Genomic DNA, 18,998 nt, shown 5'->3' with positions numbered 1-18,998 from the left:
ACCAGTTTCTATCAGCACAGCTTATGTCAGTAGTCTGCCTGCCACATGACTTGTGTTTGCATTGAAGATGACTTGATAGCCTTTATTTTTATTTTTTTTCATTCCCAGTAGTAGTCCAGTGCACATACTCTTCTACTGATGCTTAGCTTTTTTTCTTTTGTGTCTGCTCACCTACTTTTCATGTGATTATTTGCACATTTTCTGTTAAAATCACATGCAGTTACACCTGAAGAAACCTGCTGTGCTGTCAGGTGTATTAATGTCCTGTCAGGTACAAACCTCAGCGATGGAAAGTTTTGGTTTTGTAGCGCAGATGTGAGACAGCTGCTTTATTGTTGCTTCACAGCGTGTATTGAGGCTCCAGGGGTTGATTTAATTCTAAAAAGAGGCTCTTCCATCACAGCCAAAGTGTGTACAGTCAATTAACCCATAAAAACCCAGCGCTACTTTTGTGTCAGTTCCCTAATGACTTTTTCTCTATATTTAACTTTTCTTAAGTGATTAATCACCATTTATTAGAATATTATCCTCTGTATTTTCCATTTTATCAGTGTAAATCAGGTATTTTCCTATATTTAATTTACTGATTATTAAGATGTTCATAAAACCTCAGATTAAAGTTTATTTTTTTATTTATTTATTTTTCACAATAACAAATCAAACATTAGGACTCACCTCATTACAGCATTAGCTTAAAGAAAGACAATAGGAATAAAACAATAATATATAAAGTACAACAAAAATATAAACAAAGAGTAAAAGAAAAAGAGTATGTGTAAGTGTGTGTAAGGGTGGAAAAGTGTGTGTATGAGGAATATTTAAATTTCTTGAATCAGATACAGTATGTCTTAAGCCTAGACTTAAACTAAGTAAGGTAGACTGAGATGCGATTTAAATATAACACCTAAAAGTTGAGGGTTATTATATCAAAAACAGAGAAAACTGCAGAAAAAGGGACTTTTTCAGTAAAATATATCATAAACCAAGCATTCCATCCACTGTCATTGATCCAACTCCATAGGTTTTACTGGTGAATCAGTGTTGTAGAATATGACGGTGTTTCCATGGCAACTACGGAGCTCTGAACATCCAAATGGGTCATATCTGAAACCATGAAAAGTTGAAGAACTGTATTTTACACCAATTATTTACATGTATTGATAGGATTAGTGGATCAACAGGTATTAAACAGTTTAGATCAGTAGATGCTTTTGGTGGGTGATGGATCTTTGGGTCTTTATGGGTTAATCTGCAACTAGACTGATATTTTATTAATTAAAAGAGTGACTTTATGGTTTAAGCCTCTTAAATGCTGGACTTTTCTGCTTTTCCTTCTTCAATGTCATACATTTAAACAGTTAAATGGTCAGTCAGTCTATTAAAAACATTAAATCAGTGATTATCAGCTTTGCAATAGATAGAATTTTGTGACTTTTTTTTTTTTGAAGTTTCTTTTTGTTGAAGTTTGAAATTGAAATAACAAAAAATTAAACAAGACATAACAAAACAAAAACAAAAAACAAAAAAGGGGGTGGACAATAGGGAACTAAGGTTAACAGAGGGCTTTATGTTAACCTTAACCTTTTTTTTTTTTGTTTAGTCTATTTTGAATATGCAACAAGACAAAGTGATCTTACTTAGTCCTTAGAAATAAAAAAGGTAGTAAGGTGTCATGGAAAAAAAACAACTAAAAAACTAGACTTATACATACATATGACTTCATTTGCACATTCGAACAGGAGAACCTTAAATTTTTCGTCAAATTCTATGACATTTCAGACTAAAATGCAATAGTGTGAACAGACGTTACACACTTTAAAGCTGCAGGAGGTAAAATAATAAGGTGAAAAAACACCAGAAATTGAAAACACTGCTTCTGAATCCAAAGAATAAATGTAAATATAGTTGAACCTGACGCCACTTTTTTAAATTTCCACATGAAGACACAGATTAGAGCAGTGGAACCACATACAGGTCACATCTGACAAAATCTGATGAGTGACTGGTAATTACAATGGTCAGTCATGTTCATTGTCTCCCTATTTGTCTGAAAAAATGTGCAATTATGCTAAAAGATGTGTCACAGAGTAGATTTTCTATCGTCTGAAAATACATGGAAGCAGTAGAGGCAGAAGTTTTGTGTCCTCTCAGACCAACATCCTGAAAGGTCATTATGGAACAAAACTCCAGCTTTCAGGACTGATGACATAACAGTGACAACACAACCTCTGACACATTTTATGAACACAGTGTTACTTCACAGTTCGTCTGTTGTACACACTATCCTTCACTAGCTGCTCTTCTACAGATAAACTATTGCTGTGGTAAAATAATACTTGTAAGGAAACAGGGACGGCTACCAGAGGTGATCCAGTGGAAATAAGAGCCATAGTGGAGTAAAAGTCTTCTCCCTTCCAGCTGCTGAAATCTGAACTGGAATCTCACATGGATGTGTTAGTTTTTCCTCCCTCTGTCTGTATCCTGTTCTGGAACATACTGCTTCACTCACAGATACATTTACTGCTTAGAAGAGGGAAGGAACGTTCACAATTGTAAAATGCAGAGGACAAATTATGTTTGATCTTGTGTTTTCATACTAGAAGTTCAGATCTGTCTGCTAAAACATACATTTTAGTTCAGTTCAGCTCAGTTTGACCTCAAACAGGCCGGAGCAGTAAAACAACAGCTTAATAACTTAGAAATAACTACACATTTTTCTCTGTGTTTTTGTGCAAAAAGTAAAAGTATAGTGTGAATATGTTTACCTTTACAAACTATCCTGTAACAAAAAATGTGAATAACCTGAAAATTCATGAACCTGAAATTGCTTAAGAAAAATAAGTGTCATTTTACCAAATTCGACCCCAGTTTATCATTTACACATGTGCATTACAGTTTATAGATCACAGTGGATCTACAAATAGACAAAACATTTAGTAACAGGCATCTGGAGCAGAAAAACAACTTGACTGTCAATGTCTTCAATGTCATTTTTGGACTTTGCAAATTCATCCCATTGGATGGATTGAACCACTAGGAGGGCCGGTTTTGGCCTGCGGGCCGTATGTTTGACACCCCTGTACTAAAACATCATTTTTAGGCCCAAAAATGTTTTAACTTTACCATACAAGCTGATCATGAGAGACTGATCTTAGGAAATCACGTTGTATGTCACACCAGTTCTTATGGCATTTGGTACGTACACATTTTCGAACTTTCGACGCCATTTGATCGCGTCTCAATTTATGCCAAGATCTCCGGTCTAACCCTAACCCTTAAACTAAGCCTCAGTGCGAGGTATTTGACACAGCGTGAAAATGGACGTGGAAAGCTTATAATGTGTACAGATAACACGACAGTTAAAAGTGGCGTGTATATTTACGTGAGTCATGATATCACATTCTTTATGAGATTAACATCCCTACTGTAAAGCTGTATTTACTTTTACTAACTCTCTCCTTTAACCGTATAACACCAAACGTATCATATTTGACACGAGTTTTGAAGCCCTCTACATGATCAGTGTGATATTTTTTGTTTTGAAAAACCTGATGTATATAATTAGATACATGTAATACACAGATAATCCACCAGGGGGAGGAGTTCATTCACCAGAGACCTTTCCAGTGACACTACAAGACTGTCATTAATGAGGAAGGAGGAAGAACTTTGACAATTTAGAAAAGGAATTACCAGTTTGTTAGACATGTTTGTGTTATGTTTTTGTTTGTTCAAAAATAATAATGTTTGAGCATTGAGACCCGATGTATCAAATATGATACAAAACTGAAACTCATACATGGATATTTATATTTGAAAAAAAAAAAAATTGGTTGTTCAGAAGGACCAATAAAGGCTCCAGTTTCAAAGAACTGGAATTTTCTGTCAGCGATTTAATGGTTCAGACTTTACAGGGTTAAATGTGTTTTTCGTCCTCTAATGCAAGATGTGCAATCCAGTCAAAATTTATCAAAAGACACCTGACTACTGAAGTGTGTGGGCTCACATCTCCTTTCATCGAAAAGTGGTACTTTGAGAAGTGAAATGTAACAGTTGTTTTTGTTTAGTTTCATGCATAAGTGCAACTACAGCAAGATGTGGTAAAAAGAAACACACAGAGTTGCATTCATGTGGGACTTTAAAAGGTCTGGGTTGACCTGTTGAAACCTGCAGAAGTCCTGACTGTGCGATACTGAAACCCGTGTTATGTCTTCTGTTGTAATTCCGCTTACCCCTATGCCTGTGTTGTGTCTTTTCAAGGTGGTCAACGTCCAGTTCAAGTTATCATCACAGAGTCTGGAAACCAGCCCAACTCCCACCCCATCCAGTGGAACGCCCCGTCCTCCGCCCACATCACCCAGTACATTCTCAAATGGAAAGTGGTGAGTTTTCTGGTCATCACAGTTAAATAAACAGATGGAATAATAACATAATAAGAGCCCGAGCAGAATAAAAACACCTCATGTGACCTGAAAAGACTGATCTGAACAGAATGAAAGCTTTATAGGAAAATAGAAGCCATATAACGACTGATCCAATAGTTTCTCTCTTTCTGCATGTACTGACTTTAGACTAAGATGCTCTGATAACAGATTTTGGATGCCAATAAGGCAAGGCAAGGCAAGGCAAGTTTATTTGTATAGCACATTTCAGCAACAAGGCAATTCAAGGTGCTTCACACAGGACATTGAAATAAAAGAAACAAAAAGAAACACATTTAAAACATTATAAAAGAAACATATAAAAGGTGATTAAAAACAGCAAGTAAGAAAACAACACATAAAATCAGAAAATAAATAAATAAAATAGAATAAAATAAAAATAAAAACACACACATATTAAAGTAAAAGTTGCAGTGCAGAGTTTCAAAGAGAATATAAAATTTAAAAAGTCAAAAGCCTTTTAGTCAAAGGCAGCAGTGAACAGGTGAGTCTTTAACCTGGACTTAAAAGAACTCAGACTCTCAGCAGACCTGATATTTTCTGGTAGTTTGTTCCAGATATATGGAGCATAGAAACTGAACGCTGATTCTCCATGTTTAGTTCTGACTTTGGGAACACAGAGCAGACCTGCACCAGATGACCTGAGTGGTCTGGATGGTTCAGACTGGACTAGAAGGTCTCTAATGTATTTTGGGCCTAAACCATTCAGTGCTTTATATGCTAGTAAGAGAATTTTGAAGTCTATTCTCTGAGAGACAGGGAGCCAGTGTAGAGACCTCAGAACTGGGCTAGTGTGGTCCACTCTCTTGGTCTTAGTGAGGACTCGAGCAGCAGCATTCTGGATCAGCTGCAGTCGTCGAATAGACTTTTTAGGGAGACCACAGAAGATACTGTTACAGTAGTCAACTCGACTAAAGATAAATGCATGGACAAGTTTTTCAAGGTCCTGCTGCGACATCAGTCCTTTAATCCTAGAAATGTTCTTGAGGTGATAGTAAGCTGACTTAATAGGGTTAAATAAGGGTTAAATTAAAATAAATAAATACATAAAATTAAGTTATGTACATGGGGGTGCGGTCCATAAATAACGTCACTTATGATACTGTGAAAACGAAACTTAACATACTTTCAACGTTCGCCTCCGGACTTCTACACCTCCCTTACACAGCTGATCTTACTCAACATTTTCACAACTTCTATATCCACTGGGCTCCCTCCACAGCTCTATGGGCCCCCCACAAATACTGGGCCCCATGAGTTTGTCATGTTTACACCCCCTTACTGGCACCCCAGGTGTAAACACAGTGAGTGTCTTCTTAAGTATATTCCATTCCACTCTCTGTTCTACTGTTATTTGTGTATTTGGACCCTAATAGTTTATACAGTTTGAATTTGAACCCTCCAGGTGCTGCAAAACTATCTTTATATTAAAATTTTGGCAAAAATCCAGTGCGTTTCTACTACCTGTTTTAACTCCTGTTTAATTTGTTATGTTTTAAAAAACAGTTCCGTCCAACATTTGCACATATAAGGTCCAGACTTCAGATGAACATTTCTCCAGTTTGACATAATTGTTTGTCAGCAGCAGCGATTGTAGTCCATTCTGAAAATATGTCCAAACTTGGAGCCCATTACCTAAAATGTTCAGTTGTTGGTTGAACGGGACAAGAGCAGCACAGCAAACAACCTGGAAGGGGCGGGGCCTGAAGTGGCTCATGTGCATTTAAACGGCCAGCGCTCCAAACCACCTTTCTGGTGTCATTACTCAGAAATAGGGTTGGAGATGGACCTGTGGAGTTGAATGAATGAAGAATTCAGAGCCAAGCAGAGCATTTACAGTTTATGAAGACCACAGGGAAATGTGGGAAAATGAAGAATTCCATTTAAAAAAGCCAAATATCCCTCCTTCAAAACCTCTGTCATTTTGCAGAAAAACACTAACACCCCATGGAAGGAGGTGATGATCCCCGGCCATCTGAACTCCTACACCATCTCTGGTCTGAAGCCAGGCATCACCTACGAGGGTCAGCTGATCAGCGTGCTGCGGTTTGGCCGCCGTGAGGTCACGCGCTTTGACTTCACCACCACCTACGGATCATGTGAGTTGACTTGAATATTCTGCAACTGTTGAACTTACAGAGACTGGTTTTTAGCTGTGTTTTGTTTTGTTGAATCACTTTCTTTTTTTTTTTTTTTTTGAAGACTTTATTTTTCAGTTTTCAAATAAGCATCTACATCATCTAAATAGGACATATGAACTAGTCCATTATTATATCAGAAACAGGAAAAGAGGAGCAATCAAGAGCAGTTTCATCCCAGTCCTCTGTAAAATGTGGAAATAAAACATACCCTTCAGCTGCCTATGTTGGTCATTAGAGCCTGACCGCTTAATCGGGCCGCCGATTAATTGGGCCGATTATAGCTTATCACCGATTAATTAGCATTGGTCAATATGTAACCGATATATTAATTTAAGTTTTTTCCTGCGCGGAGATTCTGTCGCACCATTCCTGTCGCTCCGTTCCTGTCGCTCCGTTCCTTTGTCTGTGGGCTGCACACTGCCAGAATACCTGGCCCCTTCCCCTCACAGATCAGCAAAGTGCAGCGACACCTCTCACACTCACTCGGCTGCAGCAGAGAAGAAGACGAGAGAAACGGCGAAAGAAACTGCATTTATTTTACTCCATGGTAAGATGTGACTTTGTAAAACAATATAACACTACACTTTAGTGCCCCATGAGAAAAACGTCCTTGCGGAAACACGCCGTCAGGGTACGCCAAGGAGAACATTCTATTTTTTTTCATGCAAGTTTTAGAGAGCGTATGACAGCGTTTTAACGTCGTGTAAGTTGCATCTCTGTGAAATAAACAAAGACATATGCAACTGTTAATCAACATGTCCACCATTATCTAATATAAGACTATTATACAGTGTTTTAAAGTTGCGTAAATTATCTTTGTGAGATAACAAAGATGCAACTGTTAATCAACATGTCCACCATTACCTAATATCAGACTATTATACAGCGTTTTAAAGTTGCGTAAATTATCTTTGTGAGATAAACAAAGATGCAACTGTTAATCAACATGTCCACCATTATCTAATATAAGACCATTATACAGTGTTTTAAAGTTATGTAAGTTGCATCTTTGTGAAATACAGATATATGCAACTGTTAACTCCCATGTCCATCATTAATATCAGACTACTATACAGCGTCCCACTTCACTTCATACTGTCATGCAGGATTTACTGGGGCTCATAAATTCACAAGTTAATGTCTTCATTAACCTCCTAAGACCCAGGAAATGTCAGCAAAGTACAAGCTTTTTTGCTTTTTATTAAATAAGTGCTTATATTAGAAACATCATGATGCAACAGTTTTTTCAGATGGAGTTTTTAAAATTTTTGTGGAATGTCCATTGTGGTGGGCAGTTTCCTTTTCTTTTTTTTTTTTTTTTGTATAAAGTTGTGAAACTCTTGTCCACAAATGTGAACAGAAAACCCATAGCTGGGTCTTAGGAGGTTAAAATAATTTTGAAAAGGTTCCAAGTAATGTATTTAGTTGTAATTTTATGTATTTCATGTTTTAAAGGCAGCTACATTGTTAATATAAGGAGGTTAAAATAATTTTGAAAAAGTTCCAAGTAATGTATTTAGTTGTAATTTTATGTATTTCATGTTTTGAAAGCAGCTACATTGTTACATAAAATGGAGTTTAGTCCCTTGTTTTAAGTCTAATAACGTGATGCGTGTTTTGATTATTTCTTATTTTGTTTGTAGACAGCTTTTTTTCACCTGTTAATGTTTGCTTCAACATTTATTTTTGAGCTGTTTGCAAATACCCAGTGGCTGCAAATGGAACTTTTCATTCGCTAGTAAATATGAATAATTGATATTGATAAGATGTTATTGTGAATAAGCCTTTTAAAAACACATAATGTATTTGTTTAAAAACACCTCACATTAGGCTATGTATTATCACTTTCAGCTAAATGCAGCCACTTGTTTTTATTTTAAAATGGCCAACTATAGAATCAAATTCTATGCTAATAACCAAAATGCATTAAATGTATATATTTTCATTTCACAGGCAGAGGGGAAGGGTAAGGTGTGAAGCCACTTCACAAAAGACTCCCCAGGCGCTACATGCAACATCTGCAGTGCGCAAGTTAGCCAGGGCTCCAGCACCAGCAAAGCAAAGAACACTACAAATGTTCTTATATATCATTGTGTTTACAGTTTGCTTTTCTTATATCATTGTGTTTACAGTTTGCTTTTCTTATATCATTGGGTTTATTAGGCCTGTAACGGTACACAAAATTTTCGGTTTGGTACGGTTTTGGTTTTGAAAGCCATCGTTCGTTTTTTGGGGGTTCAGTACAGGAAGAAAGAAAACCCCTCAAAATGTCTTTAATGCATTTATGGATTTTTGAATATTTTTCCCCCAATTTTTGGAGACAATAGAATATAGAAAAACAGGAATAATATAATTCTGCTGCTATGACTCAAACAGAAAATGAAATAAATTATTAATATTACTAAATGTATTTTAAACATGAGTATTGCAGTTTTCCCAGAAGGGTAGTTTTGAACAAACAACAAAAATGTAATCACAGTTCTGTCAGTTCACATTCTGCAGAAAAATAACAAAAAAATTCCACATGAAGTGCAACTTTAACAAGAGGACAAACTCGTATTCTCTTTTAACAAACTGAAGAGGAACAGTAACCCCAAAATTAACCAAATTATTTATTTTAGTACAGCTAACAAACTGTTTAGGCCACTTTGTCTATTTGTGTGTGTGTGTGTATTTGTGTGTGTGCAGGGTGCGATTTGTCAAAAACAATGGGGGGATTTTTTTTTTTTGACGGGGGGGGGCAGCATACACGCGGGGGTGCAATCCATAACTAACGTAACTGATGCTGACGTGAAACAAAAGTGAAACTTTACATACTTTCAACGTCCAACTCCCGGGTTCTATTCCTCTATCATACAGCGTGTTTGAGAGAGAGAGAAACAGACAGACAGACAGAGCAGGTGTAAGTGTTTTAGAACTACCGTAGTTCATAGGCGGCAAACAACACCCGTCTTATCAGTGTCTCTTTCGTTGTTGTCTTTCACCGGGACCTGATGTGATCCCAAACTGGACTGTAATGATGGTGGAGGGTCTTCAATGTCTTCCTTCCAGGTTCACATCATATTTGATGTTTTTTTTTTACCTTATATCAGCTGCTATTTCATATTTCGGGTCAATATGCACTCCTTCAATGGGTCTGTGTGGAACTTGCGCGGATTTAAAGTTCCGCATCGAACAACGTTTTTTGTTCCTTTTTCTTTTTCTCAACATACGGTTCAGTTCGGTATGTGTACGGTTACAGGCCCAGTGTTTACAGTTTGCCTTTTCTTCTTTATCAGTGGGTTTACAGTCCTTATGTTGACAGTGTTACTAATTAAAGTTCCTTATTTTAATTTAGTAGTCTTCTTCTTTGTGTTGAATCATATTTTGGGTATTATAAGAATTTATGTTCATGTACAGTATATATCCTGTGTATATCAATGCTCTTATTTCATATATTGGCTAATATATCGGTTATTGGCCAATATATTGGATATCGGCTTTTTTTTTTGCCCCAAATATCTGTATCAGCATCGGCCCCAAAAATCCTATATCGGTTGGGCTCTATTGGTTATCTTTAATTTTAGAAAACAAATGAATAAAAATGGATATTATTAATATTAAGCGGAGATGTATTATTCAGCATTAGTCATTTTGAGAAGAAATTGTGGCATATTTAGTGTTAAGATGTGATTAGAATGTAAAGGCAATGATTTTAGAACAGCAAAGAAATTTTATGAAGTGGTTTTCCTCTTTGATTGTTAAGAGCTGTTTAACCCATAATGTCCCTGAGCTACTTTTGTGTCAGTTCCCAAATGAATTTTTCTCTCTGTGTAATTTTTCATAGGTGTTTTATCACCATTTAGTACAATATTATCCTCTTTATTTTGCATTTTTTAAGTGAATATCCGGTATTTTCCTATATTTAATTCACTGATCATGTAGATGTTCATAAAAGCTCAGATTAAAGTTGAGGGATATTATATCAGAAACAGAGAAAACTGGAGAAAAGGTGAGTTTAACACGAAATATATCATTAACTGAACATAAAAGCAAGTGTGTCCATCCACTGTCACTGATCCAACTCCCTGGGTTTATTACTTTTTCTTCAATTTTATTCAGTTTGTGGCTTATTTTGTCCAGGTCATTATTATTTTGTTGGTTTATTCTCCATTTTTGTTCATTTTATTGATCGCTTTGGTTGATTTTGTTCATCTTGTTTCTTATTTTATCCTTTTCACTTCATTTTTGGTTATTTTTTTCATGTAATTTAGGATTTTGTGAAGTTTTATTATTCATCTTCTAGTCAATATACACATTAACCCAGTGTGTCCATCCACTGTCGTTGATCCAACTCAACGGGTTTTACTGGTGAATCAATGTTGTAGAAGATGACGGTGTTTCCACGGTAAGTACGGGGCCTCTAAACATCCAAATGGGTCCTATCTGATGACCATGAAAAGACTTATACCTGTATTTTACACCAATTATTTACATGTATTGATAGGATTAGTTGATCAGAAGTTATTAAACATTTTATATTGGTAGATGGTTTTGGTTCCCAGTGGTTGTTTGGGTCTTTATGGGTTAAAGACAGTCGCAGCATCTGGAAAATACACTGTATTTAAGACGACATCCTTATGAGATTAACAACCGTTCTCCCCGGAGTGTCCTGCTTAGCGTAGACTATTCTGATCTGAGACACAGCGAGAGTCTGGCTGTTTATTTTCCATCCCTGTACCTTTTGTTTCTCCTGCAGTGGCTACAGCTCAAGGCGAGACCACCCAGCCTCCGCCGGTGGTTGACATCTCGGAGTCGGTGACTGAAATTACCTCCAGCAGCTTTGTCATCTCCTGGGTTTCCGCCTCCGACACGGTGTCTGGTTTCAGGGTGGAATATGAGCTCAGTGAGCAGGGACAGAGCACTGGACAACCCGTGGTACTAGGTAAAGCACTGACATAATACTTTCCACTGCAGTTGGACTGCAAATAATTTAAGCCGCAGAGAGATTTTTTTTTTTTTTTTAGTTTATTTCGAATGTGCAACAAGACAAAATAATCTTACTTAGTCCTTAGAAATAAAACAGGTAGTAAGTAATATTCATCCTGTATTACTGAAACACAGCTTTTATTTAGTATTTTGACTTTTTAATCATCACCCTGATCATCTTTTAGGATCTGACCCATCATCTTACACCCATTATTCATATATAAATGTTTTTTGGTTTTTTTTTCTGTGTCTACACCTCCTTTGGTCTTGCTGTAGAATGTAAAATGAATGAATGTAGAATGAATCAAAGGTTCAGATGATTATTTTTTTGGATCAGAACCATCATTTTACACTCATTACTTATATATATTTTTCTTTTTCTGCAATTTCCCTGCAAATAATTAAAGGCTCAGAGAGAACTCCATCCTGTGTTACTAAAAGGCACTCTTACCTCCTGAAACACAGTTTTATTTTGTGTTTATTGAGTGTTTTCTCATCACCCTGATCATCTTTTGGGATCTGAACCATCATCTTAAACTCATTATTCATATATAAATGTTTTTTTTCTGTCCATGGAGTCTATACCTCCTTGAGTCCTTGGTCTTTGACTGTAGAATGAATCAAATGTTCAGGTGATCATCTTTTGGGATCTGAACCATTATCTTACACTCACTACTCATATATAAATGTTTGTTTTTTGTTTTTTTTTTGTAAATGTTGCAGTTTGCCTGTATTTCATCTTGTATTTCTAAGATGCACTCTTACCTACTGAAATGCAGCTTTTATTGAGTGTTTTGACTTTTTATCAACATTCTAATCATCTTTTGGGATCTGAACCATCATCTTACATTCACTACTCAGGTATAATTTTTTTTTTTCTATCAGACCTGCCTCGAACAGCTACCTCAGTGAACATTAATGAGCTTCTGCCTGGAAGGAAATACACTGTTAATGTCTATGAAGTCACCGACGCTGGAGAGGACAACCTCATTCTCACCACTTCACAAACCACTGGTAAATGGACATTTATACACACACTGGTTCTAATTCTTTCCTGCTATTGCCTTTTCTCTGGCATTCTTTCTTTCCATTTTCTGCCTCGAGGCACAAAAATAACTGCTGTTCTTCGACTGAAGTATTGCTTGGATTCCCAGATGGACAAATGAACACGTGCCTGGGACTACAAATCACAGAGTCCGGTGAAAAATGAGAGGTTTAAACTTACCTCCTCTTCCTTACGCTTTATTTATTACAGCACCTGATGCTCCCACTGACCATGAGGTGGAGGATGTTGGAGAAACTTCTATTGTTATCAGCTGGGAAAAACCACTGGCTCCCATCACTGGTATGTCACACCAGGTGTTACTCAGAGTATAAAGCCCTTCCTATGCTTTCGTGAATGCACACTTCACATATATAATATTCTGTGTCTTACCTTCTGTTGTGCAGGCTATCGCGTCGTCTACACTCCATCAATAGAAGGTGAAAGCACAGAGCTGACTCTCCCCGATACAGCAACATCTGTGACTCTGAGCGACCTCCGACCTGGGAAGTTGTACAACATTAGCATCTATGCCGTGGAGGACAGCCTGGAGAGTGAACCCATCTTTGTTCAGGTCAACACAGCAGGAGATCCACTGCCAGGTAACAGACAGCAGCAGAGATCATGTGACAGTAGTTGCTTTTCCATTGACCCTCAAATTGCACAAATATAACTTGCACATAAAAATTTGCTTAATGGAAAAACGACAATTTCGCCAAAACTCTCGTTTTTCGATTAAAAGTTTTTGCGCTGGCAAGAGGTGGTTTTTTTGTGTGAAGCAAAATTGGTATATCACAAAAAAAACTGCAATGGAAAGACCATTTTCTGCAACTAGAGTAAAAAAAATGGATGTTGATGGATGTTACAACAAGTGAAGAGGAAGGACACACCAGGAAACCAATAATTTTTTAATTTAGTACAGGATAGAGGGGTAATATATAATAATAATGAATATATCTGTAAATCAACACGATATTTACATTTGTCACCACGTTTATGGAATGACTTCTTGTGTCATCTCGTAAAATTTAATAAACAAATCATCGCATTTGTGATTTAATGGAAAAACCGACATTATGCACTTCTGTTTTTTCGAAATTTAGTAAATATCAGTAAAGTTTTGTGCATATGTCCAATGGAAAAGTGACCAGTATGTGTTTACGGGCCTGACTTTGGTGAGTGCACATGTGGGAGAAAGAGTGATAGAATAAGACGGACAGGGATGGATTATTTAGTTTGATGGATGAGAGGCAGCTTTGATCTTCACCAACAACTCAAACTTCTGTCTGTGTTCATCAAAACCACAGTACGTCTCCGCTGGCCAAGCTTGCTGTGTATTTCTGTTGTGTATTTCTGCTGTGTATTACTGCTGTGTATAACTGCTGTGTAGTACTGTCGGCGTTTCCCAAAGCTGTTGTCTTAGTCTGGTGATTACATTTCTGATAAAAAATGCAGATGCCTCACAGGATGTTAACATGGTGCAGCTGTGGGACAGTTGTGTCCTTTTTCCTGATGTTGCTTTCAGTCTTGGCTTTTATGTTCACCCTTGTGTGCTGTTCTAGTCTGGATGACAGGATGTACTTGACTGGAATAAGTGCCCATTTAAGACTCTCACTATGTACATTTTTGTGTGATTCTAAAGTCCTGCTTGGCTAATGAACAAGGACAATATTGTCAGAGCTTCAAGTACACGTTTTTATTACAGGGATATAATCATTTTAATTAAAGGTTAAAGGTTAACCCAGTTTATTATCCCCATATCTCTACATTTTATCCATCTTAATACCTACTGCACTTAGCGTCACCATTCACAACTGACAGTAACAAATGTTCCACCAAAGCAACTTCTTCTCCAGCACTATTTGGCAAAGCTACTGCCATTCTGTCCTGCCCGTTAAAGACTCTCACTATGTAAATATTTTCTGTTTTCAAAGTCTTGCTATGCTAATGACCAACAATATTCTCAAAGCTGCAACAACTTGTTTTCTATCACAGGGATATAATCATTTTAATTTAAAGTTAAAATTTAACCCAGCTTATTATTCCCATTTCTCTACATTTTATCCATCCTAATACCTACTGTGATTAGCATTAGCATTAGCAATTGGTTTTTGCATTGTTATTCCGCTTGATTCTGCATGTGCAAACGTTCCACTAAAGCAACTTCTTCCCCAGCACTATTTTGCAAAGCTACTACCATTCCGTCCTGCCCATTTAAGACCCTCACTATGTACATTTTTTCTGTTTTCAAAGTCTTGCTATGCCAGTGAACGACAACAGTATTCTCAGAGCTGCAACGATACGTTTTCTGTCATAGGGATATAATCATTTTAATTAAACATTTATGGTTAACCTACTTTATTCTCCCTGTGTCTCTGCATTGTACCCACCCTAATACCTCTTGCACTTAGCATCAGCATTAGCAATTGGCAGTAGCATTGTTATTGCACTTGATTCTGCATGTGCAAATATTCCACTAAAGCAACTTTTTCCCCAGAACTGTTTTGCAAAGCTGCTGTCATTCCGTCCTGTGATGAACGCCACCCAAGATGAATGTGATTTGTTAAAAGGAATACCTGAACCCCTGTCTCCAACAGTAGCATAGCTCAGGTGCAGAGATAATACTAGTATCATACTATAAATCGGACTCTTTACTCTTGTCATAACGGCACACTCCAGAAACAACCTGTAAGTCATCATGTGACATTTTGACTGGTTTATGCATTTTCCAGCTCTGAATACTAGAAGTAAAGCATTTTCTAACAGAAAGTGAAGTCAGTGAGTTCACAGCTGTTCTGCTGTTATTTCGCGTGGCCAGTGTTACGTAAAACTCCTCAGTCTGCCAGGTTGAACACAGTGTTGGGCCAGTCGAGCAGATGCTAGAAAAGTGTGTGTATTTGTGTGTGACTGCTTGTTTGCACAGCCTGTGTGATGGAAGATACATGACCCAGTTTAGTGAGAGCACTGCCATCTTTGGATAGATACTAGAGATTCCCTCTGCTCTGGCAGATACATGTGCACTTTGGCCGCTGGTCATACTTCTTGTCTTTTTGCTCTGTCCAGCTCTTTCTCATTGCTGATTTCTAAATAAAAATGTTTTATAAGACCATGTGAGGATTTAGACTACCAGGATTTCAACAGATTGAACACGAGATAAAGTTATTTAAAGTGAAAACAGGTGATATTCAACATAATAAGTCGTATCAAGTAGCTTTAATGATGTTCTTTCATTTGCTGCAGGATTAATGACGTAAATCATGAATATCCCTTGTCCTAGAAGCAGATTACATTTATTTTTATATTTAAAGATGGAAAGAGCTTTTAACTGGACCAATGGGTTGTTTTTACAGACAGTATCAAAACACATGTTCTTTATTCTTAATTCTTCTACATTACTCTAGTGAATTATGATCCTGACAAATGAAGGACCATAACTATCCTTATTCTCTCACCAGTTTTATTTCCAACAGCTGCATTAAAGTTATTTCAGCTTCTCAGTGACACAATGGTCCTCATTCACTGTTGGTTAACTCAGCGATAGGAGAATCTGCTCAGATGCTTTTGCACTTAAGCCAAAGAAAAAGAAATATGACAAAAATTTCCAGTTGATCTGTTATGTGAGCAGTTCTGTTTGGAAAAATTATTTATTTATTTAGTTTAATTTATTAACCTATATTTAACCAGAAAAAAATCCCATCGTGAATAAGAACCTCTTTTACATGGAAGTCCTGGCTAAGATAGACAGCAGCATATACAACACAGTTAAAACACAGAAAACTGACACTTTTATCACTAAATAGTGAAAATAAGATTTAGCAGATTAAGAAAAACAAGTGCAAGTTATGGAGTCAGCCTCAAGAACTCTCAGTTTGGACTTAAAAGTACTCAAAGAAATTAACTCAGTGTTGTTGCATGAATGCGTTACACAAATAATGGACATTATTAGATGCTATTATTTGATTAAAACATGTTTTTTTTTTTTTTAATTCATTGCAAAAAAAAGTGAGCAAGTTGCTATGTGAAAATCCCTTTTTCATCCACAGAGGAAGTGGAATCTCCTACAGACCTGCAGTTCTTCGAAGTGTCTGATAAAAAGATCGTTCTGACCTGGACTGGCCCCGTGAATGACGTCTCAGGCTACAGGGTCACTGTGGCCCCCGTGGACGAGTCTGGATCTCCTCAGAGAGAGATGACTCTACCTGTCAGCCAAAACTCCTACATCGAAGTGACCCATCTGGAGCCCGGAACACTGTACCGATTTAGTGTCTATGCCATTGACAACGGAGAGGAGAGTCTACCGCTGATCGGGGAGCAGACCACTAGTGAGTATTTGATACCTGAGACCAGTGGGGATACATGCAAATGTAGAAAATGAAGTAAGATCAATTTGCAGATTTCAGACATGCTTAACAAAGTAATTAGTCCCAGTATGTCATATTTTTGTGTGTAAATATATATGAAGTCTATAGAGTTTTATTATTCCATCACTGCCACTATTATTACTTTTGCACCATGTTAATGCTGCACATTTTTTTTCTTGCACTTTATTCTGTTGCTACCTTGATCAGTGAATTTCCCTGTTGTGGGATCAATAAAATGTAATGTAATGTAATGTAATGTAATATAATGTTATCTAATCTAATCTAATTTTATCTAATCTAATCTAATCTAATCTAATTGGGTTTCATAAGCACTGATTATCTGTGCATTCAAAGAGGAAATGATAGCTCAGATTTAATAATTAATTGCCTTGTTTTTCCAGATGACTTTGGTGTTGTTTTGTTTCTGGCATTTGCCCTTAGGTAGTGGAAGAATATGTGCTTTATTTATTATCATCATGGACCATTTTTATTATCAAATATGTGTCTGAAACATTCAAATAGATGATAGATAGATAGATCGCTTTATTAATCCCAAATGGGGAAATAAAATTTTTAAAAAAAAAAATCTTAAAACTAAAACTTGCTGAAGTTTGTTGGCAACTAATGAAAATCTTCAGTTGTCATTTTAGGTCATTTTGATTCTCTCCACGTTGCCTTTTCATGAATTTAGCTCAGGTGCTGCATCTTACCCCTGTAATAGTAAAGAAAAACTTGCATAATTATATCAGTGATGATTATATATGATGATATGAACATTGTAAGAACAATATTGATGTTTTTTGTGATGTGAATTTGACCCGTCTCACACAGATATCTAACATTTATTGTCATCTTGTTTTAGAGCCAGATGCTCCGGGAGATATCCACTTCACCAACGTGACCGAGGACAGTGCAGTGATGCTGTGGTATGCGCCCCGCGCCAAAATCACCGGATACCGCCTCTTCCTCACCGTCGAAGGCTCCAACCCCAAACAGCTGCGCCTGCCTGCACGACTTACTGAGTACACCCTCCTGAACCTGAAGCCTGATACACAGTACACCGCCACGCTGTACGCAGAGCAAGACAACACTCTGAGCGAAGGAGAGTCCGCAATCTTTACCACAAGTGAGTGTTTGACTAGTTTAATAAATGCAGTTAAAGCACAGTGGTCATTGATGTTTATCCTATGGGTGGGATATAATGCATTTAATGCACAGAAGATTTATGATTTTAATTGTCTAAGCATGCGTTATTTTGACTTAACATGGTAGAAAAAACACAAATGTTATCAAAAATGACTTTATTTTATTCATTTAACCTTTATTTAACCAGGTAGGTCAATTGAGAACCAGTTGTCATTTGCAATAACAACCTGGCCAAACAGGCAGATAGAACAGTAAAAAGAAAATAAAACAAAGAAACAAATAATAGAGTTATATAATGAGCCATAACAGTCTCAAAGAGAATATTATTTACAGTATTTACATTGATATATTTTTTAAAAAGAGTATCTATCAACAGTAAGAACATAAAGACAGATAATGCAGTTTTACAACATGTACCAATACTGAAAGGTACCAAAAGGTACAGGGTATATGGCGACAATTATACAAGCAAAGAGCAGGAAGCAATGAAAAGACATTCAGTAAGAACTAAAACACACAATTATAAAACAAGTTACCAATAGAAACACCTAGTCTCCAAGGTCAATTAAAAGGTAAGACAACAAAATGCAATAAAAAGATTGACATGTAAATGAAATAAACAATGTGACATGGCTAAAACTCAATAAATAAACATTTTGGTCACAGATGAAATGCAAAAACTAACATTTATTCATGAATCATCTATCCATGAATTAGTATTTGATGTCAGTAGTTAGTAGGTGAACCCAATAGCTCAATTAATTTATAATATTTTTAGAACTTCTTTTAAAAAGCAAATTTTTAGTGGAGTGAGACTAATATTAGAACAAGTCCAAAGGGTTAGAAGGAGAAACTGCATGAACATTAAACCAAAGTAAACTGAAGTAAAAAGAGTAAG

At 36.6% G+C, this 18,998-nt stretch overlaps 1 protein-coding gene across 1 annotated transcript in view; it reads left to right on the top strand.

Annotated features, from left to right (window-relative positions):
• The window catches only part of fn1a (fibronectin 1a), an 82,580-nt gene that overhangs the window by 28,325 nt on the left and 35,257 nt on the right, over positions 1-18,998 (top strand). The window contains exons 13-20 of the mRNA XM_030124729.1: positions 4,261-4,382; positions 6,373-6,541; positions 11,322-11,507; positions 12,437-12,565; positions 12,807-12,896; positions 13,001-13,195; positions 16,637-16,915; positions 17,817-18,080. Coding sequence (XP_029980589.1) covers positions 4,261-4,382; positions 6,373-6,541; positions 11,322-11,507; positions 12,437-12,565; positions 12,807-12,896; positions 13,001-13,195; positions 16,637-16,915; positions 17,817-18,080 — 1,434 coding nt within the window. The remainder of the gene's footprint in view (positions 1-4,260; positions 4,383-6,372; positions 6,542-11,321; positions 11,508-12,436; positions 12,566-12,806; positions 12,897-13,000; positions 13,196-16,636; positions 16,916-17,816; positions 18,081-18,998) is intronic.

This window comes from Sphaeramia orbicularis, chromosome 21, assembly GCF_902148855.1.
Source record: "Sphaeramia orbicularis chromosome 21, fSphaOr1.1, whole genome shotgun sequence".
Lineage (NCBI taxonomy): Eukaryota > Metazoa > Chordata > Actinopteri > Kurtiformes > Apogonidae > Sphaeramia > Sphaeramia orbicularis.
The sequence above is the reverse complement of the archived record's forward strand: the minus strand, read 5'-3'. Positions and strand labels throughout refer to the sequence as shown.